The 23,590-nt window shown below is 47.1% G+C and overlaps 1 protein-coding gene across 2 annotated transcripts in view; it reads left to right on the forward strand.

Moving 5' to 3' along the window:
* PRKAR1B (protein kinase cAMP-dependent type I regulatory subunit beta) overlaps positions 1-23,590 on the forward strand; it is a 679,190-nt gene that overhangs the window by 276,466 nt on the left and 379,134 nt on the right. For both annotated transcript variants that reach the window (XM_085629322.1, XM_085629323.1), the window contains exon 4: positions 10,683-10,774. In XM_085629322.1, the coding sequence (XP_085485448.1) occupies positions 10,683-10,774 (92 nt within the window). The remainder of the gene's footprint in view (positions 1-10,682; positions 10,775-23,590) is intronic.

The following is a 23,590-nucleotide window of genomic DNA, read 5'->3' on the forward strand; positions in this document are numbered from 1 at the left end:
TATGTCTCCACATTGGTAGATAAAAATGAACTCCTGGGTAAGGCTCAAGAGGGAAGTCAAAATAGACGGGAAATGGAGGCGCATGGGTGAGTCTTTGTACATCAGCTGTGTAGCATTAGCAGTTTTACAGGAAATGTCCATGAGATGGCAGCATTCACATAAGCTGGGAATTGGTGAAACTTGCAGCAAGAATATGTGAGGGCCTGTGTGTCTCGGGAGGGGGGAGGCATGCATAATATATATATATTTTTTTGAGCAAGGGATATTGAAAGTTGACAGCAAGGAAATAAAATAAGGGAATTCCAAAAGCCAGGCATTCAAATGCGTTCATCAGCACTGTAAATATTTGTAGCTTGTTTGGATGGATCAAGTGCAAATATTGGAAGAGAAATGACGTTACTCACAAACCAAAAAGTAAAAGGATAAACACTAGTTACGAGAAACTGGACAGGTTTCTTACAATGTTATGTTGTGTTAGTTGCTTAAATATCATGCCCTAAATCTGCCGCAAAGCCCTGAGGAAAAACATGGAATAGGGAGGGAGGGGGAGGGGGGGGGGGAGAAAAGGCAAAGATGCGTGAGAAGGAAGACATAGGAAAGAATTTGGCAACTTATTATTTTGACAGATTACTACTGAAAGACCCAATATTTAAAAACATTCCTTTGATTTATAGTAAAGGTTAACTCCAGAAACTCGCCTATCTCGTTCCATCAAGTGCCACTGGTACGGGAGCAATGCCACTCTCTTTTCCTATTAAAACAAGCATTGGCCGAGCGAGCGGCCGCGAGACGCGATCTGTGTGGGGGGGGGCGGAGGGGGGGTGGTGGGGGAGAAGCGGGAGTTCTGTGCATAAGAAAACTGGTGTGAAATAGCAGCAGGGAGGGGGCGGAGAGGGAGAGCGACGTAAAGTAATATGGCTGCTTTACGCGCGTGCACGGCTAGTGCACTGTAGCTCTATGCCAGAGGTAGCACTTTGAAAATTCCCTTACAAAATGTCTCGCTAGCAGCGCATGCGCGCTGGCTCAGCGAGACCTAAAAATGGAGAGCCCGATAGAAACCCGTCTCGGCATCTGCTTTTCACACCGGCAGGACCCAGCCCTCCTAAAGCCTTGCTAAACCCTAATAATCATTACCCCGAGCTGAGAGGTCTGCCTAAGGCGGCAAGTGGAGCCACTATCTGCGCACCCCTGCAGCAGACAGCAGCTCACACCAGCCGCAGGCAGGCTGTCACGGAGCAACAGACAGGCTATGCTGATAGGGACGCTCCGGCTCAGCGCTGAAAGCCCGGGCGACAGGCACAAACATTACTGAAAGCAAAGATGAGGGCTAGGGAACCAGCACGAGGGTCTCAGACTCCAGATCATGCCCCTCACAGCACCATATTGACATTTGTGTTAACACTGACACCATATTGTGGTTAACAAACAGAGTGGCAAGTGGCTGAAACAACAAACTTACCGTAATCAATTTCATCGGGAAGTGTGATTGGCACGTCGGACGGTGACTCGCACTGCAACAAGGCTGCTGGGTGCTCATGCCACGAGTGAGCTACCCCAATGGCAATCTGCCTTATACTTCGGTCGAGGCTGCTGCTGCCCTCACGGAGACCTGGCGGGCCTGACAGTGACAGTCAGTCATGGCTCTCCATATCCGTCCCTGCACAATTCTCTCTGCGGCCGGCTCGGACATTTTAAGTGAATGCTGCGGCGGCCTTGATTATGATGGCCTAAAGCACAGTGTGGATGGGCCATCATGTGCGAGCAACAGCGCTGCCTGCCCCATAATTATTTACGGCCGACCTGGAGCCTTCCTGAACAATAAACTCCCGCTCTCGGAGCCACCAGGATGTGACATACCCCTGCAGAGCCCTAGCTATTTATTGGGCAACGGACGTGACGTCAGGCAGGCTGACTCAGAGCCACGCGGCACCGCGGCTGCGGGTGATACATTGTAGCAGAGAGCCTGGAGGCCATAGCTTAGCTGGTATCACTGCCTCAAGACCACGGAAGCAGCGCGCCGGCGCAGGCAGACCACAGGCTGCAGTGCCTTCAGCCAGCTGCCACACTCACGTTTGCAGCCATCATGTACACTTGAGACTGCCACTATGCATTATGCGTGACAATGCATTTCAGTGCGGTGATGCGGAGCACCACACTGAAATGCGTTAGTGTCACGTCTGATGCGTGATACTTGGCAGGACTGTGAAGGAAGCAATGATTTTGGTGAGTTAAAGGCAGCAAAGATACACTATGGTATCCTTTTTTGGCCAGTGTACGAAATTAATGTGAACCTATACTTAATAATAATACCATAATAATATAATAATAATATACTTGAAGGCTAATAGGTTGTAATGCTTATTGCTGTATCAAACTCAACCTGGTATGACTGGCGTTTTTAGGGTAGCTGAGAAGGTTCTGCACATAACTGACAGTGCTAGTGTTCATTATCTTCATGACTATGAAATATCCTTCAGTGATGAGGAAACTTTTGACCTAGTTGAAGGGGCCATTCAGGAGAGATCTTAGGTAGGTTTCAAGGCATATTTCAGCATTCAACGTAGATTGAATGTCTAGTGCATTGTTAATGTGACCCTCACTTGAACTATCATGAAGCACCGCCCGAAGTAGCTTGATTGGGTAGTGGTATTTAATGGTCCAACTTCACTTCTTAGAATACTTTATCCAATGATTGAGTGATCATAGCCTGAGGAATCAGAAAATGGGATTTCACAGGCAAATTTATAATTGTTTGTTAATGATATTTGGAGCTCTTTGTCCAGCCAGCTGTAGCCCCCTCTCCTTTTCTGGCCTATGTTGCTTTATTAGAAGTAATCTCAATAAATATGAATTCTTCAGCAAGACTTTGTCTTCAAATGAAGTACCAGTACAATATTAGCTTGTTGCTGTATCAATAACAAACTTAAATATTTATTTATAAAACAAAAAAATGTTTTCCCGGAATAACCTAAGAGAAAGAGCCATGTGTCGTGCTAAATGATTACATTCTTCCTCTGTGCTTGGAAGAGAGTAACGCTGGCTCTTGGCTTTATGCATTGTTTTGCTGACAAAAGTGTCCTGGTCCCACACAATTTGTATTTTTTTGTGCTTCAACTGTTGGTTGCTAACCTTTGCCCAGTATGTTTGTGACCCTTTACTCACTTTTGAGAAGTTACCTTCTCCTATAGGTGAAGGTGCCTACTTTCTATTTTCTGGACAATTGGTCTGTGCTCAGTATGATGTTAAGCTACCTATATATAATGAACACTTTTGTTGACTATACTCCATGCCATCTAACCACAATAGTTTCTCAGGTGCATGCTTCCAAATGATAAAGCCACTCACCCTCATGAAACACTAGGTTAGGCTTTATATTACCGGCATACATTAGTCCAGTGGTGTCCCGGTGCAGGAAGGTTTGGGGAGGGAGGCTCTATGAGGGGAAATATCAGTGGCAGACGTTCAGGGCATCCACTTAATATACAGTTACAATCAATCAATTGTAATGAAACTCATTTACATATCCAGTCGTCGTCATGAAAATCTGACCTTGATCTGGGCTACTTGTACTCTCACACGACCCCCCTGAATGTGAGGTTTTTCACTCTAAAAATGATAGTAGGTCTGTCCTACTGCATCATGTTTGTCCAGGACGCTGCTGGACCAACTTTTTACTGATTCCTACATCTGCTCCTCCTGGTACAGAAGTCCTAGTGTCACAGATAAAAGGCGTGGCAACATTCTCAACCTTGGGATCCCTAGGTGCAGAGGGCACACTCTGTACTAGGAGCTAATCAGTCCAACACGCCTGTATCCAGCAAAGATCGGCTGTGAGATGCACAGTGCTTAATTTGGGCCGGAGCTTTACGGTGCTAAGCACTGGCACTTAATTGGTTTCCGGTGCTCGGCACCTGCACCTAATTGTCAAGACCACACTTAGGGCAGTTTGCCACAAGGTGGCGCTGCTCATGTAATTTAGAGATTAGCAGTGTAACAGTGTTTAGGAAATCAATATACATTAAAAAAATTACTAATACCTGCCTCCCCAGCCATTCCTTTAGCTTTGGGGACCTGGAATAATCTGAACTGTCGCATTCATATGCGATAGAGATGGTTCGTAGTTGTTTTGGAAGAGATGACAGGGGCGATGGGTGGTGCAAGCTGCAGTGGCCTCCTGGTCCGAGCCCTGGCACTTCATATTTTACAAATTAAGCACTGGAGATGCAAGGATGTATGGAAATGCAGGGAATGCCCACTGGATCCTCCATTCACTGCAAGATTAAGGGGATGCTGCAGGATGCAACACAGAAAGCAGATGATGTCCTGGGCCAAAGGACCTAGGTAAGTAAGAGGACACATGCTGAGTCTCAGAAACTGTTAAATAATGACAGGCGCTGCAGGATAGGGAAAACTTTACACCCGTATTGCTTGAGGCGCTGTGGGGAGGAGGGGACATTCTATCATACACTATGGTAGTGTCCGAGAATCGCAGAATACTGGGTTACGGTAATGACGACAATATCACAAGTAGAGGAAGTGTCACTGGTGCCGGAGCCCAAGAGGTGTTTGATGAATGTGTGGGAGCCAAACGATCTTACACGCCCGGCACAGGAATGGAATACTTTAGGAATAATGGTTGAAAGGCGTAACATCGCACAAAAGAGGGGCTTGGAGGAGATACCGACACTCAAAGTGTGGTGTACAGACATGGACACAGCGATGGTGACCGAAAAAGCCGTATACATTAACCAAAGCTGTCCGCGGAAATGGAACAAAGTGTGGGGGGCTTGGAATAAATTTCGGGGATACATATGTGAACCTCCAAGGGAGCTGGCGGACGAGGCTTCTGAGGAAGAGAATGATGGGGTTATATAAGATTCAAATGTGAGATGTTGTCAAAGGTTGTGGTCAAAATAGTGTTGGCAGGCAAAATGCTGCAGAACTGTATGTCGCTGGAATGCACTTATGACGAGATTTGTCGGAATTGTATGTGCCTTTCTAATTTTTATAATAAAAAGGTTTTAAAAAAAACAAATAATGACAGACGAACCCCCAGGAAAAGTGGAACCTTGCTACCCCCTGAAACCACTGACTGTAAAACTGTTTGAGACTTTATATGGCCGTCCACTGCTCTGCTCTCTTTTTGTAGAGTGAATTCCACCAATAAGAATACATTCCTGACATATAGGCTGCACTTGAGGCATTCCAAGAGGGGTCACTGTTGGAAAGTATGGCTCACCTGTGATATTAAATAGGATAAGCACATATGCTGCAAAACAGTTACATAAATGGGGTTAAGATCTGAGAGTCCACACTTTTTCAGCTTTAGCATGTTGAGACTCTAAAATAAGATGCCAGCCCACCCCCCACATAACTTTTCACCACTGGTCTTCATCTCCACTGTCTGTCACTCTCAATGCACATTTTCCTTTCCTTATCCATTTTGGCATCCTCAGGCCCTTTAGAACAGGCCTCACTTTACCCACAGATGGACAAGGGCTTTTGCTCCAAGCACCCCACACTCTGGAATGCTGTTGTGCCTCTTTTTACGTTATTCGTTCAGGCTTTCCCCTTTCTTTCTCCAACCAGCTCTCTTTTTCAATAAAGAACTGTCATCCAACATTAGAGTTCTAAGTGATAACCCAATATGCGTGCACGTGTACTTGCTTCTCTATTTAAGGGTGGTGGGGACTCTTGCGTGCAGCATTGAAGGGACTTTTTGATTTCACACCGAACCAGTGGACCCCACTTGAGGAATACTAACTGTGATACAAATATTGTACATGTTATATTGAATTCTTGTTGTATCTAATTTTCGTTCTAGAGATTGCTCAACAGAAAGCAAAAATGTGCTTTGTAGTTCCTGTATGTTTTCTGTCGAGATATGCTGTGAATAAAAATAAAGTATAAAAAAGAAAAGAAATAGGCAAATTTTAGGTAAACCCACATCATGAATAAAAAAACAATTTTTTTTAAATTGTGTATCAAGCAAGAATTTAATCAAATCCCAATAATATTTCGGTATTCTTCGTGCTTGAAAAGTTGGACTTATTTTGTATGTATGTGTATTTATAAGGTACAAACCTGACAGCAAAGCAGTGATTCTTCCTCTGCTGAGTTCTCCACTGTGTATATTCTCAGAAGCACATCTGGAATCTGTGTTCGGCTCAGCTTTCCAGGCATACTTCTGGAAATGTTTGGGAAACGCCAAACCAATTTTAAAGTACGTTCATTTCGAGATCTAAATCTTTACTCCTACTTTCATATTTTATTTTATTTACTAGATTTCTTTTTGCAAACACAGATTTTCCTGAATAAATTTGTGTAAAAGAATAAACCATGATTTAGAGGAATAGAGGTCGTCCCCGGACCACTCCCAGTCACAATGAAATTAACAACTTATTACACATAGGGATCTCCCACTAAACATAAACTTTGAAAATCATATAAATCAGTTATACAAGAAATACTCCTGTATTACTCTTTCTCAAAGGAGCTATGAAGACAGATTTAGCACCTTTAAAATCCATCCTTCATTTGCCCGCCCCTTTAACAATTAACACCGGTAAACCTTATCACTTCCCTTCCATCTTGTAAGACCATTACTGGCTGCCTCTTGAAGCAAGGATTACATTTAATCTTGTGTGTCTGACCTTTAAAGCCTTAAAACCAAGGACGCTATCCTTCTGTCACTCCCTGCAACTCATCTCCAGCTGTGAAGGAGTGCTGTGAAGCAAAACATCCCTCCTTCATGAGTGCTGTGAAGCAAAACATCCCTCCTTCATGAGTGCTGTGAAGCAAAACATCCATACTTCACGAGTGCTGTGAATCAAAACATCCCTCCTTCATGAAAATAAGAAATTCAAATCCTACCAAACCTCACATAAATAATTCACTGTTGTGACTCCCACACAATGAAACCATCTACCTAAGGGAATCAGACAGGAAGAAAATGTGGTCTGTTTCTGGAAAGAAAATAAACACTTTCCTCTTAAACAATATTTGAAAGTCTGAACTCAGCTGTGGAAATATCCTCAATGTTTTAATCCCACAGTTCCTTTTGTCAAACCATACTAATCCCCCTCTTCTCTTCCCCCCCCCCCTTACTATTTTTGTAATTTTCAGTTGTTATTTGTACATGAGGATACTTGGGTAAGATTGTCACGTTATGGGTAGAGTTGCAATAAATAAGCATCTCAAATAAATACGTAAGTATTGACTGGGTAAAAAAGGTTTTTAAATGACATCAGCTAGATATGCACTACATGGCCCAGCTCATCCAAAGCAAACACAAGAGGAGCTTCAAAACATATGTCTTCACAAAAATTAACTTTAAAACTAAATGCTATTACAGCTGGCTTAATCATTCCCTATTCTACCACAGATCTTAAAGACGGCTATAATAATGTCACCCTAAACACCATCAGCAAATTGGCACCTCTCACTCAAAATTAATAAAAGAGAAAAGATCCTCCCCAAAGGTACATCATCAAACTCATCTGAAGCAAAAGAACAACCAGAACTTTGAAAAAGACTTGGGGAAAACGCCAGCCTTCACAAGCATTACAAGCAGTGAAAGAACAAATAAAAACATGAAGATCTGATTCTAAATTTAACAAATGTGGTGTAAAGCCAACGTACCATGATTATTCCCTATACTAACCACATGGCTAAGGGCCCAAGAGGATACAAAGAACACAGTATGAGCTAAGGAAAGAGTCATAACTAGTTACACACCTGCCAAACGTACCACAGAGTATCACTAGAAATTTACATCCTTTACAAAATATCACACCTAATCTGTGCTCCAAATCATAGCGTCTAATAATCTGTTGTTTTACTCTAATGATCCCATTACAGCTGATTGGATTTTTTTTTAACATTGGCATAGCTCCAATAATCCTCCAACTCCTGAACAGATCAAAGGGGAAAAATTCCATCTTCAAAATTTGCTCCTATCTCTAGACTTATGAAAATAGTATTCTGGACTTCAAAGATTTGAAAAACCTCAGGCCAGTCTCAAAACCACCCTTCCCAAATAAAGTTATAGAAAGGCCAGTCTTCTTACAACTTCTATTTTGCATTGTTTAAATGTGTTTACAAAGATCCAGTTGGTCTTAAGCAGTTGCTGGGAAATATTTGATTCGAAATGGATGACCCAAAAATATACTTGGCTGACAAACTGGGATCTGGAAATATTTCTGGTGGTGGTTGGTCGTATATGTTAAGTCATAAAGATACATATTGAACAAGACTAGGACATCTTTAATTCATATGATAAAGTTGAATTTACCTCAGATGAACTGTCTCCTGCCAGAAAAAAGAACGTCCAATGTACTCATTTTTTCTGAGTAGCTCCTTGTGTAATTGCCCCAAAAATAAATTTTCTTCAGGGCTGCCAAAAGCTGATTAGAGGACCCCAGAAGTCTTGATTGATTAAACTGGAAAGTTAGATGTTGATAACTTCAGAAGGAAGAACAATACGTGGAAAATATTTTATAAAGTAAATCTACTGGCAACAGGGATTTGAGTAGAAAAATGTTCCTTTTATATCGTTGCCACAGGTTGTCTGTGTGGAGCACATCACAGCTACTGACATGAGACCTGGCTTCCTCATGAGTCTTGAGGAGTTTGAAGATGAAAATAGAAAGTGGAAAGAAATGTACACATTTCCTTTTTGTTTTGGCCGTCATAATCCCTGGAATATTGGGGCAGTGTAGGGACAAAATTTCATATGTTACTGAATATTTGATTTTGTTTACTATTGCAGTGTACACCTTATATTTCACACCAGGGGCTGTTTTGTAGACTGTGCTAAGTATATTTTCTGTTTTATGTACTTTTTTACAAATAGATTCAGTTTCACACCTGATAAAATTTCAACTGTGGTCTGTACAAACAGCTACGGGGATTGCCATAATAATCCTTTCTTGCACAAGATGAAAGACATCATCAGTGGGCTCATTTGTGTTTATTATGTTTACATTTATTGGCTTTTGTTAAAAAGATGAGATTAACTGTTTTTACCCTTGCTAAAATATGTGAGGAACTGAATAAGAGTAAAATGGACTCCTTTACGCATGTATAACCTTTAGGTGTCATCCTCCACAGGCGAATATCACTCCATATTTACAAAATGTTGGTGTGGATCTGCCCCAGTTCCAGAAAATGTTTAAAAGGACTTTGACAGTGATGATCAGAGATTAATTAAAGTTGAATCTAATGTTTATAGTTTAAGCAGTTCTATCATTAACAAATGTGAATGTTCACATAAACCTAGTGAAGGTTCATAAATACTCAGTATCTGTTTCCTTAATGGAATAATTGATAGATGTTTTGAATAACTTATATAGATTGAGTTAGCATACAATCTAATGCATATTTTCTATGGCTTTGTGGTGTGAACTGTGCACTTAAACTCCCAGAGAAAATGTCTTGAGCTTCTGGGATATAAATGATTATTGATTCATATTGACTTGTTAACTCATACACAGTGGATTAACAGATACTCAGCAGCCTACTGCTCTCTTTGAATTCATGAAAGCACTGGACATATAACTCAGTTGGTGGACCCTTTTCCCTCGTTCTTCTTTAGATTTCTACATTTTATATTACCAGGTGCATTAGTATAGTGTTGTGTAAAGTGAAAGTTCAGATTTAGAGCTTTGAAGTCAGTAAAATTCAGATAAAATTAGAAGTGATGAAACACTGAATTAGTCTCAGCTACTGTTAATTACTTTGTGCTGCTCTGTGTCAATTCTTTTGTTTTCTTTTAGCTACTCTAGACTGACACCAGGCAAATGCATAGCAGAATTGGTCACACAAGCTTCCCCCGACTGGTTTCAGCCTTTAGCAGGGTGCAGGTTGAGCCCTTTGGCACAGCGTCGAACCCACATCTGGGTTGGCATGCCCACCACAGTTTTGGCTTCCCACTTAGAAAAAGTAATGGATGGAATGCTCAAATTAATTTCAGCCCTGATAATTATTCTGAGCTGCAGCAGTGACTAAGATGTATTAAAACATTCCACCCATCACTTTTTTTGCTTTTTTAATTCTGTGATATTGGTTTGTTTTCTGCCCGACTCACCTCTTATTGGCTGTAGTTACACATTACAGTTGAATCAATATCTACATTAATTGTATTTGTATTAGTGTGCACATTAATAGCTTCATGGTAATATGTACATTAATTATAATTTGAAACTTACTATAATCAGGCCCAATTGTTACCTTTTAAAATTCTGTTAACAAAAATCAGTTCTTCAGCACTGAATCTTCGATGGAACCTAATAATTTCCAGGCTTCTGGTGCTCTAATATTTCCTATTATTTAATGTTGCTTTTCATCTGGAACTATTGTCCTATTGTAGTTCTTACTTGTCTCTAAAACTTGCAAACATAATAAGTATTATAACAGGGATTTTTTGGAGGTGAAATAGTAGTGCTATATAAAGATCTTAATTTTAAGATTATTTTCATCTTATTATTGTCAAACTGCCTCGATCCAGTGTAGCTAGATAGCGTTAAATGGCTTACTTTAATTTTGATGCCATTTTCAGATTCATTGGTCGACACACTTAAGGGAAATATGATAAAAGATAAACATTCAGTTGTAAGGATCTTAAGCTAGATTGACAGTTACAATAAATTAACATAATATGGATGCTTCTGTAACTTTTGCAGGTTATACCAAAAGACTATAAAGCAATGTCGGCTCTAGACAAGGCCATCAAAAAGAATGTACTCTTTGCCCATTTAGATGACGCTGAAAGAAGGTAAGGTTAAGACTTTTTTAAGAGTTTTACTTTTTAAATACTACAGAAAAGTGCATGTAGAAAATGTTCTTTTAGATGTGGTATACGCCTGTTATAAATGCATTAGTTCACCTTCATGGGATCTTCATTAATAATGAGAAATACTAAGCATGTTAATACTGACTTTCTTATTCAAGAAAGACTTATTTCAATGAGTAACTTCACTCTCAACAGTAAATATTTTAACATCGCCTATATAAACGCAGTATTTCTTTCTACTTTAAACCTATATTGCTTTAAAAAGAATATTAAACTTTCAATGGTGTTTAAGAAAGTTTCTTTTTTTAAATAAGAATTGCTGCTAGTTAGTAGCCTCATCAAAAAGGAGTCTCTCACAGTCTCCTTAAGACAGCTTGCTGCTATAAAATCTCAGAATGCAATGAAATGACTGTGGCCTATGTCTTGGTTTCAGCTACGTGGACGAAAGATCCCTAACTCTGGTTTTGTGCCTCTTAATTTATTGGTTATTTTTTTGCTAAACTGTTTAGCGTAGTTTTTGCTTCACAAGCTGTATTCTCTCTGATGGTAGGTTTATTTCTAATGCCTTTCATCTCATGGCCAAATAATGTAAAATAATGTCTTTTTTTGTCTCTGTTTCTAAGAAACTCATTTTTCAGAGGCTCTTTGCTATTAATTCTGATATGTATATAGCAATGGATGTTCCATTACTTATGTTTGGACTCTTCTCAAATTGAATGAATTTAGTGCTTTACTGAACCCGACGGTGCTGTGGGGTAAGGTTGCGGCAGAGCACTGCCAATCTCTTAGCCCTTGTTCTTCCTTCCTTCCATGCCATTGATAGCCATGTAGGAACTGCTCAAAATGTTGCTTCTGACTTTTCAGTTTCTTCTGGACAGAACTTAGGGCCTGATTTATATCTTGGTAGACGGGCTACTCCGTCAGAACGGTGACGGAAATCCCATCCACTGAAATATAAATCCCATTTGATATAATGTGATTTATATTTCGGCGGATGGGATTTTCGCCACCGTTGTGATGGTGTAACCTGTCCACCAAAAACTAAATCAGGCCCTTCGACTTTAACCTTAAGTTTGGTTTGGCGTTGAGATTGCACTCTTGTTGAGAATGTTTAGACATTAAGGGCCTTGACTTTGAGAATTCAAGGACTTCCAAAGGACTACTGTGTTGGGAAGTTCCATCAAGTATCTACATCAAGAGATCTGCATTTTGAGAAGGTCTCTGTGGTGAGAGATCCTTCACTTCAAAATAACCCGTACCTTAAAAGACTGGTCTGTAGTGACACTGATTTAATATGCTTAGGTCTAAGCTTACATAATAAAATACATTACAAATGTAAGATAATGCGCTCGGCCACCAAGAAGACAAATAGGATCAGCAGTTGGCTTTCTCAAATCAGTATGGATTATTGACTCATATTTTTTGTAAAAGCCCTATTTAGGTCCTGATCTATTAGATTGTCATTTCCATAAATTACACTAAAACCTTTTGTTATACTGAATAAACTTCTTTGTCCCAGATATCAGGTCATAAAGCAGATACTTCAAATGTCGACTACATTACTACCCTTTAATGCTTCACTTCCCTAAAAGCTCCTAACCACCCCTTTTGCTACCAATCCCTTAACCCCACAAACCCCTTACTGTGCCTTATCGCTACCCTTCCCTGAACCTTAAAACCTATACTATCCCTTACTGCTACCCTTCCATGAACTCTTAAAACCCCTTACTACCCCTTGACTGACCCTTCCATGCACCCTAAAAACTCTGACCCACACCTTAATGCTACTGTTCCCTGAACCCTAAAAACCCTTCCTATCTCTTAAAGCTACCATTCCCTGAACCCTAAAATACCTTACTATTCCTAAACGCTCTCCATCCCTGACCCTAAAAATCACTTACCCTGAAACTCAAAAGCTCTTGCTTCCCCTAATTGTTACCCTGCCAGGAACACCCATTCTACTTTTTCAGTGGATGTTCTTTATGACAGAGATTTTTTTCAGTCTACTCTTTTCCACAGTAGTTTAACTGCAAACTCCCCTAAAATACCTACACCACACCTGTGATTTGGAGCACTTTTCTCATCATACATGCTCGGTGTATCTGGGCTACTATCATTACTCAGGCTGGAGCCTTACTCCAAGCACTCCCAAGGGCAGCCTGTGATATCTGTTGGTGGTCTGACTTTTGGGTGGAGAACCTCGCCCACACAATCTTAGAGAAGTTGCCACTGATACATACATCTAGAAGGCCTCAAATTCTACACTACCTGCATGACATTCACAACATGGTATCAGAGGTCTCACCTTACAACACCAACTGTACTCACATCTTTTCTCAAAGTGGAGGTATTTTCCTCCATTTACCAGGAAGATTCATATGTTATTCATCAGTTTGAACCCTCGTCTTCAGAATAACTTACATCATTATGTTTTTTAAGTAAAATGTATTGTTACCATTTTAATATCTATGGGAGAATTTGTTTAAAATTGCTTTCTTTTTTATGATTAGATTATTTCCATTGCGCATGGAAGTTAATTTTAACCAAAATAAATTGAGGACTTTTGTCAATTTTCTTTAAAGAGTATTTTTGAATTGTGATAATTATTTGATTAAGAGTTGAACAAATATAAGATGTTATATTCCAAATTTATAAGTATTCAATATCCTGTTTAAAACGGAATTGAGTTCCCTTTTTTGCTTCTGAAATAGGAGGAGGTAATATCAACACTGATAAGCAGAACGATGGACTTGCGCTTCCGGATATCAAAGGATGCTACTGGGTGGCCTACCTGATAAACATTAATACCTAGATCTTTGCTCCCCAGGACCACCCAACCTTTAGGTTTGAGCACGGCATGATGGAGCAGAAGTCACACCTACACTACCTCTACGGAGGGAAGGGATCCCAAAGACTGCCGCCGGCAAAACAGGTTTCCCTTGCGTCCTGGTGCAGGGTCACAAATGCACCTGGAAAAGCACACAAAGTATCAGGGAAACACCCCTCTAGAAGGGGATATGGCTGAAAGAGGTGTCAAATCTTCGGGGATTTGGGGCCTGGGACACTATGGGCATCTCCACTGTGGGAGATATCCTCGAGAATGGAGATATAATGCCCTTCTCCTTGGCTCAACGGGAATACCACATACATCTGAAAGAAACACGTTAGTTAGATTCCTCACCTTAGAATATCCCCAGGCGTCAGACTGGATCCGGAAGATTTTTCGTCAGCAATACCCCTTGCGCGTCGCTAGGCGTCGTCTGCGGCTCCGCGTCCGTCGTCGGCGTCGTGCGCCGGGATGACGTCGTCGGAGTACTTAGACGCCGCCCTCGCGCGCTGACGTCAGTTCTTCTTTTTTCCGCGCCAGTAAGCGCAGATCCGGGAGAGCTACCCCTTTTAGTCTTTTTTGACTAAATCTTTTTGATCATTTTTGATCCTTGTCTGTCGACATCTGGTGCCGGTAGGATGCCTGGGTTCAAGGCTTGTGAAGATTGTCATCGACTGATGTCGGTGACCGATCACCACCGCCGGTGCCTCTATTGCTTAGGCCTCGACCACGACGCGGAGTCGTGCAACGACTGTCAGGCCCTGACTTCGAAGGCTAGGCGGGAGCGGTCCCGCAAGCTTCTGGAGCTTCGCCACTCGGCTCCGCGTCGTGCGCGATCCCGGTCCAGGAGGAGGTCCAAGGATCGCTCGCGGAGCCCTAGCCGACGCCACCATCGCTCGTCGGGCTCCAAGTCGTCAGGTAAGTCTAAACACTCTAAGAAGTCGAAGCGGCGACATCGCTCTTCGGACTCCCCTCGCCGGTCGCGCGACTCGGCCGAGGGTCCAAGTGGTTCCACCCCCGCGGCTCCGGCGGAGCCGCAGGTGCCGCGTCCGCCCCCATACCTTCCGGTCCCTGGGGCTGACGCGGCGCCGGCGGAGATCAGTGCCTTCCTCTCGGCCATGAGGAGCCTGGCCCCGCCGTCGACGCCCGCTGGCGCGCCTTCGGGCCCCGCGGACTCGACTGGGCGACCTCGCGTGCCGGCGGCTCCGGCCCCGGCGCCGTCGACGACTCCGGTCTCGACGCCGCAGGTCCCCGCGGGGCCCTTGCCTGGGCCCCAGTCGACGCCGGTTGACCTTGTCACTCCTCCACCGGCGCCGACGCCTGAACCACCGACGCCGTCACCGGCGCCACCGACGCCGACGCCTGTGACGCCGACGCCCCGGTTTAGCCCTCATCCGGACCCGACGCCGGCACGGCGTCCGCCGACGCCGCATCCGACGCCGCTTGAGACCTACCATCTCTACAGTCCGGTTCCGATCATTCCTCCTGTTTATCAGGAATCGGAAGAAGGGGGCGACTGGGAGGGGTTCGAGGACCCTCTGGCTGTTCAGTCACAGCTTTCTCAGGACTGGGCAGATGAACTGGGGGAGGCCAGCGGACTGGACACCTCGCCAGACGCTGGATTCACTTCTCCTCCGACCGTGGCTTCGGAGGAGGGTGCAGCATTTTCTGTGGTGCTGCGCAAGGCGGCTGAGGCCCTTGGGCTCGAGTTGCCTGCCGTGGCTGTGCGGACCAACATCCTCACTGAGGTGCTTCAAACCTCAGCAAGCTCCACTGAGCCTCTGCTGCCGTTCAACGAGGCCCTCACTGACGTTCTGCAGGGCACCTGGTCCAAGCCCTCCACAGTTCCTCCTGTGGATAGGAACGTTGCCAGGCGCCACCGCCCTGCTCCGGGCGACCCCAGTTTCCTGTCCCAACACCCCACCCCCGAGAGTCTGGTTATCCAGGCCTCTACTTCCCAGTCCTCCTTCCCGACCGCTCCGCCGGACCGGGATTCCAAGAGGCTCGAGCAGTTTGGCAAGAAACTGTTCTCGTCCCTTAGTTTGGGCCTGCGGTCCTTAAATACCGCCTGTCTCTTGGACCGTTATTCCCATTCCCTGTGGGATACGGTGGAGGACGTGCTGCCCCTGTGTCCGGAGGAGGTCCGGACGCGTCTTACCCAGGCTTTGGCCGATGGGAGGGATGCAGCACGGCACGCCATAAGATGTGGGCTTGACACCACGGACTCGCTAGGTCGGGCGATTTCCACCACGGTGGCGCTCCGCCGCCACGCCTGGATGCGGTCCACGTCATTTTCCGGGGATGTCCAGAACACCCTCATGGACATGCCCTTTGATGGCACTCGCCTGTTTGGTGAGAAGGCGGACAGTGCGCTGAACCGTTTTAAGGACTCCCGGGCTACGGCCAAGTCCTTGGGCCTCTCGGCTCCGCGGGCGCACACCTCCGCTTTTCGCCCCTTTCGTGGCCAAGGAAGGGGCGCCTCCTCACGTCCGCAAAGCCACCAGCCGCAGAACCAACCTGCGCGCGGTCGCGGACGTGGCTTCCGCCGTGGCGGAAATGGAGGACGACGTGGTCAGCCCACATCCACCCCGGCAGCATCCGCCTCGAAGCCTTCCTAGTCCGAGCTTTCAGGCCCATACCACGCCAGTGGGCGGCAGAGTTCGCCATCACCTGCTCCACTGGCGGTCCATAACATCGGACAGGTGGGTGCTGCAAATCGTCCGAAGGGGCTACTCCCTCCCCTTCGAGACGACCCCTCCAGCCATGCCACCACAGCACCACCGTATCTCGGGGGATCATTTGGATCTTCTCCGCGAGGAAGTTTCGGCTCTCTTGGCCAAGGGGGCCGTCGAGCGCGTTCCGAGTCCAGAAGTAGGTCGTGGTTGTTATTCCCACTACTTTCTGGTTCCCAAGAAGGGCAAGGGGGGCCTGCGCCCTATCTTGGACCTCCGGAACGTCAATGCCTTCCTCCGAAAGGAAAGGTTCAAGATGCTGACGTTGGCTCAGGTTTTAGCTGCCCTAGACCCTGGAGACTGGATGGTAGCGTTGGACTTGCAGGACGCATATTTCCATATCCCCATCCTGCCGGCCCACCGGCGTTACCTGCGGTTCACGGTGGGCCAAGAGCACTTTCAGTTTACCGTGCTCCCCTTCGGCCTCACCAGTGCCCCTCGGGTGTTCACGAAAGTGATGGCGGTGGTCGCAGCTCATCTGCGCAGATCAGGGGTCCCAGTCTTCCCCTATCTCGACGACTGGTTGTTGAAGGCGGGCTCGCCCCAGGCAGTCGTCTCCCACCTCCAGACTACGGCGGATCTCCTGCATTTGCTGGGGTTTTCCATCAACGTGCCGAAGTCACACTTGAGTCCCTCTCAGAAGCTCCTCTTCATCGGAGCGGTTCTCGATTCGGCGCAGTTCCGGGTCCATCCTCCGGAACAGCGGGTCCGGGATATACAGGCCCTGATTCCCATCTTTCGGCCTCTATCCCGGGTTTCGGTCAGGCTAGTGTTGCGGCTTCTGGGGCTGATGGCCTCCTGCATCCTACTAGTGCATCACGCCAGGCGGCGCATGCGGGCTCTGCAGTGGGACCTGAAGTTTCAGTGGGCCCAGCATCACGGCAACCTGTCCGACCATGTCTTGATCTCGGAGGGTACTGCACAGCAGTTGCAGTGGTGGCTCACGGACCGCGAGTGGGTCAAGGGCAAGAGCCTCTCCCTTCCCCAACCGGAGCATGTCGTAGTGACGGATGCGTCCCTCCTGGGATGGGGTGGCCATATGGGAGAGGCGGAGATCAGAGGCCTCTGGTCTCCGGCGGAGTCTCGTCTCCACATCAACCTGTTGGAGTTGAGAGCGATCCGGCTTGCACTGAAAGCCTTCCTTCCCTCTGTCAGGGGAAGTGTCGTGCAAGTGTTCACGGACAACACCACCGCCATGTGGTACTGCAACAAACAGGGCGGGGTGGGGTCGTGGACCCTTTGTCAGGAGGCTCTGCGCCTCTGGACATGGCTGGAACACCAGGGCGTCACCCTGGTGGTTCAACATCTGGCGGGCTCTCTGAACGCCAGAGCAGACGAACTCAGCCGCCGGTGCATGATGGATCACGAATGGCGTCTGAACTCCGAAGTGGTGCAAGGCCTCTTTCAGCAGTGGGGAGAGCCTTGGTTAGATCTATTCGCCACCGAAGAGAACGCGCAATGTCAGCAGTTCTGCGCGTTGGAATTTCCAAGGCGGCACTCGCTCGGCGACGCTTTTCGTCACGAGTGGAGTTGCGGTCTGTTGTACGCCTTTCCGCCTATACCACTTCTGCCCAGAGTGCTGAAGAAGATCAGGCGCGACCGGGCCCAAGTCATCTTGGTGGCTCCGGATTGGGCACGAAGATACTGGTATCCCGAGCTACTCAGTCTGTTGACCGATCCCCCGATACGTCTGCCCCTTCGGGAGGATCTTCTGTCGCAGCAGCAGGGGACGGTCCTCCACCCGAACCTGTCCAGCCTCCACCTCCATGCGTGGAGATTGAGCGGCGGCAGTTGATGCCATTTGACTTGCCTCCTGAAGTCTGTGATATCATTCTGGCAGTCAGGCGTCCCTCCACAAAGTCGGTATACGCCTGCCGGTGGAACAAATTTGTGGCATGGTGCACAGCAAAGGCTGTGGATCCCCTTTCCGCCCCTCTTTCTGAGGTTCTCCTCTTCCTTCTTTCTCTGGCCCGGCAGGGCTCTGCCCTGGGCACCCTGAAAGGTTATCTTGCTGCCCTCTCCGCCTTCTTGCGGCTTCCTGATCAGCCTTCTCTTTTCAAGTCCCCTGTAGTGTCACGCTTTCTCAAAGGCATTACACACACGTTCCCTCCTGTCCCCTTTGTAATGCCTCAGTGGGACTTGAATCTGGTCTTGACATTCTTGATGTGCGCTCCCTTCGAGCCTCTTCACAATTGCCCTCTTCGTCTTCTAACTCTAAAGACTGCTTTTCTGGTAGCCATCACCTCGGCTAGACGGGTGAGTGAGCTCCAGGCTTTATCTTCAAAGCCTCCTTTTCTATCTGTTCATCCGGACAAGGTTGTCCTTCGGCCTCGTCCCTCTTTTCTTCCTAAAGTGGTGACTCCATTTCACCTTGGGCAGTCTGTCACCTTGCCCACCTTCTTTCCGCCTCCGCATCCTTCCAAAGAGGAAGAGAGGCTCCACCGTCTGGACCCAAAACGTGCGCTCTCCTTTTATCTGGACCGCACAAAACAGTTCCGGGTGGACGACCAGCTTTTTGTTGGGTACGTGGGCGCTAAGAAGGGGAAAGCTGTGCACAAACGAACCATCTCTCGGTGGGTCGTTTTGTGTATAAAAATCTGCTATTCCTTGGCTAAAAAGGACCCTCCTGTTGGGCTGCGCGCCCATTCTACTCGGGCCACGGCGGCTACTACTGCCTTGGGACGGGGAGTCCCTTTGCAGGACATCTGTCAGGCGGCGACGTGGGCTTCGCTACACACGTTTGCCAGGCATTATTGCCTTGACAGCCAAGTCCGGAGGGATGGCTTCTTTGGCCGTTCTGTCCTCCAGGACTTTCTGGTGTGATCTTGGTTCGCAGACCCACCACCGGGGATGGTATTGCTTGGGTATCTATTCTAAGGTGAGGAATCTAACTAACGTGTTTCTTTCAGATGAACAAGTTACTAACCTTCGGTAACGATGTATCTGTAAGAAACATTAGTTAGTTAGATTCCTCACCGACCCACCCATCCTCCCCGTTCTGCGAACTGACATCTAGGGTTAAGGTTGTCCTTTCAGGCCCCTAGATTTTATTTTTGGCACCAGTGTCGGTCTTTGCATGGCTCTGCGTTCCTGGCGCGGAAGGCTATGTACAGGAACTGACGTCAGCGCGCGAGGGCGGCGTCTAAGTACTCCGACGACGTCATCCCGGCGCACGACGCCGACGACGGACGCGGAGCCGCAGACGACGCCTAGCGACGCGCAAGGGGTATTGCTGACGAAAAATCTTCCGGATCCAGTCTGACGCCTGGGGATATTCTAAGGTGAGGAATCTAACTAACTAATGTTTCTTACAGATACATCGTTACCGAAGGTTAGTAACTTGTTCACCTGTCCTAATTTCTAAAGTATGTGCAATTGTGCCATGCTTGATGGGCTGAGGGACAGGAGGGGACAGAAATTCTGGAATACGCCGCTCTTGAGGGGCGGATACTAATGAAATAGTTGGGAAAAGGTGCAGTCTCTCTTACATAAAGGACAATCCATAATAATGTGCCAAATACCCTGGGCCAGCTTAGAGAGAGATGGAGGCAAGATGTGTGCGATTTCAAAGACATAGACTGGGAGGCGGCATTGATACACCCACAAGCAGTGGACATTAAGTCATGCCTACGTTTGATACAATTTAAAATACTCCACAGGGTCTATTATGACCACCAAAGGTTGTACAACGTGGGGAGGGCATCCATACTGAACTTTTTGATGGATACATCTGCCAGTGGATTCCTCACCTTGTGAATATCCCCTGCGCTAGCAACATTCGTAATTTTTTCGTAGCTCTCCACGCCGACGAGGACGACGTCACAGAAGCACAGCTCCGCACGCGGATCCGCTGATGTCATTGGATCCATAAGAGGACCTCGTCGGCGTGATGAAGACAGTTCCCTTTTTTCCGCGCCGTCGACGCTAACGGTTTTCTGGGACTCTCCGTAGCTTGTCTGGTTACTTTGTTTTTCTGGATTGTTTCTGGTCCTCTCTTGTTTCTTCCTGAAGATGTCGTCGAGGAAGTCTGGGTTCAAGCCCTGCAGAGAGTGCGGTATACATATGTCCATCACGGATCCGCACGAAGATTGTGTCTGGTGCCTGTCGTCGGATCACGACGTCGAGGGGTGCTCTTGCTGCCGTAAGATGAACCCAAAAGCTTTAAAGGAGAGAGTGGCCAAGCTGTTCATCGCGAAGATGAGGAAGGAGAAGAGAGGTCGAAGGCGATCGAGGGCGAGGTCCAGGTCGAGGTCGGGTTCGAAGTCGACGTCGGGTCATGCTTCAAGATCAAAGAAGCATAAGAAAAAGAAGAGGTACGGCTCTCAACGCCGTTCGGATAAGGAGACGGCTCCGAAATCGACTTCGCCAGTTCCTCGGCGTCGTAAGGACTATGTTTCACCTTCTGCTTCGGCCTCGAATCCGGCTTCACCTGTTTTTCCGGCCTCGCCTGCAGCTTCTCCGGAGCGTTCTCCAGCTTCGGCTCCATCTCTGACGCCAACACATTCTCCAGCTCCGGTGGAAGAGGCCCAGTTACCTGATGAGTCTTCGACTCCATTGGCTCCACCGTCGGTGCCGATTGGCCCAAGTCCGGTAAGGCCTCAGCCTGAGCCTGAGCCTTTATCGAGCCCTTACCCGCCTTTCCCTGGTCCGGGTCAAGACCCATTGCATTACTTGAATGCCATGTATGGTGTCTTTTCAAGAGCAATGTACCCCTCTGGAGCACCTTCGGGTCCCATGGGTCCAATGGCCTTTAATTTGGGGGTTCCTCAGGCCTATGCTCAGACTCCCTTTATGCCTTTCCTTCCAGCGGCGCCATCCTGGCATTTCCCGGCGCTGAAGACGTCTATGCCGTTACCTTCATCTCCGGCTCGACCTCGTTCGACTCAGGCTGTGCCTCCGGATCCGTGTTCGACGCCGGCTCCGTCAGAGTCGTGTGTAGCGCCGCCGACGCCGGTTCTGAGGATGAGATCCAGGCAGGAGGCGCAGAGGATTTTTGAAGAGCAGAGGTATCAAGCAGAAGAAATGGTAGAGGGTGAACTTCAAGAGTCGGATGACTGTTTTGAAGAATTAAAGGAGGCAAGTTGCCTTGATATGGGAGCTTTCTCCTCCATCAGATGCTCCCTCTAAGGATGTGGTTCCTTACCACGCAGTCATAAGGAAGGCAGCGAAGCTCTTAGACTTGCAGCTCCCAACGGCTGAATTTAAGTCCAACATCTTGACGAAGGTTCGTCATTCCCCCTCCACTGTGGTAGAACCTTTGCTTCCTTTTAATGATGCCATCACTGAGCCAGTTATGGAGGTTTGGCGTAAGCCCTTTTCGGCTCCGGCAGTGTCTAAATCTGTTGCTAGGATGTATAGGGCGGCTCCAGGAGATCTGGACTTTCTAACATCCCATCCTTCTCCTGAGAGTCTGGTGGTTCAAGCTGCCTGATCGAAAAAAAAATCTGGAGCTTTTCCTCAAGTTCATATCGATAGAGAGTCTAAAAAGCTTGACCAGTCGGCCAAGAAGGTGTTCTCCTCGGCAAGTATGGCCTTGAAGTCCACAAGTCCCACCTGCCTTTTGGGCCGTTACATCCACGCCCTGATGGATTCTGCAAAACAGCTGGCTCCTAAATTGTCAGAGGAGGACAGGCAGAATTTTAATGAGGTCTTGTCGGACACTCAAGCTGCTGCACGACAGGTTATATAGAGTGGTTTGGACACTGCAGACTCTGTTGCCAGGATCATGGGCTCTTCGGTTGCCACAAGAAGTGCTTGGCTTAAGTCGTCGGAGTTCTCTCCAGATGTGTAGCCAACACTTCTATATCTACCCTTTGATGGTTCTGGACTGTTTGGGAAAAAAAGCAGATGCAGCTTTGTAGAGGCTCAAGGACAGCAAAGCCACAGCTAAGTCTCTGGGCCTGCAGGCTCAGCCTAGAGGTTCCTCATTCAGAAGGTACAGAGGTTTTGGGAGGTCGTCCTTTCGGACCTACAGGCAGCCTCAGCAGCAGCAGCAGCAGCAGCAGCAGAAAAATACCCTATATAAGACCTACAGGGGTAGGAACAGAGGTCGTTCACGAGGTCGTCAGCCCTCCTCCTCCTCCTCCTCTTCCTCCCTCCCTCCTACCACTGCAAAGCAACCCTCGATCCACCATTCTGGATCATGTTGGTCCTGTGGGGGGTCGGCTTACCCATTTTCTAAAAGATTTGCAATCGGTCACTACAGACCTTTGGGTTCTAAATCTTGTGGAAAATGGGTCTGCTCTTCCCTTTCGGGAATTTCCTCCAAATTACCCTCCTTACCAAAGTGCTTGCTCGGAGGACCACCTTCTTCTCCTGCAGGAGGAAGTCCTAACATTACTAAAAAAAAGGTGCGATAGAGGTGGTTCCAGAGCGGGAAAGGGGTCAGGGATGCTACTCCCGGTATTTCCTGATACCCAAGAAGGATGGCCGGCTACGCCCAATCCTAGATCTCAGGATCTTGAACCTTTTTCTGAAGCAGGAGAAGTTCAAGATGCTCACCCTTGCGCAGGTTCTTCAAGCGCTTCAACAGGAGGACTGGATGGTGTCGATCGACTTGCAGGATGCATATTTTCATATTCCGATCCCGGAGTCACACAGGAAGTATCTCCGTTTTACGGTAGGGTCGCAACATTGTCAGTTTGCGGTTCTCCCGTTTGGTCTTACTACTGCACCTAGAGACTTCACCAAGGTGATGGCAGTGGTGGCAGCCCATCTCAGAAGGTCGAGGATTCCAGTTTTCCCTTATCTGGACGACTGGCTGATCAAAGCGGAGTCGCTAGAGAAGGTGCTTCATCATCTGCAGGTTACAACTCCACTGTTGTACAAAGTGGGTTTCTCGATAAACGTGCCCAATTCTCACCTGGTGCCCTCTCAGCGCAACCTGTTCATAGGGGCGGTACTGGACACTACTGTGTGTCGAGCATTCCCACCTCCACAAAGGATTCTCGACATACAGGAAATGATTCCCTTGTTTTACAATGGAGCGGTCGTTCCAGTCCTGAAGGTCCTTCGTCTGCTCGGTCTGTTTGCTTCCTGCATTCTGTTGGTCAACCACGCACGCTGGCATAAGAGGGCGCTCCAGTGGTGCCTCCGCAGGCAGTGCTATCAGCACAATGGAGATCTCAGGGAGTCTGTGAGGATCTCCAGAGAAGCTGCAGCGGATCTGTCTTGGTGGATCGTGGAGGGTAATCTGTCTCAGGGAAAGCCCTTCCATCTACCTCCATCGGTGGCCACAGT

This window comes from Triturus cristatus, chromosome 10, assembly GCF_964204655.1.
Source record: "Triturus cristatus chromosome 10, aTriCri1.1, whole genome shotgun sequence".
Lineage (NCBI taxonomy): Eukaryota > Metazoa > Chordata > Amphibia > Caudata > Salamandridae > Triturus > Triturus cristatus.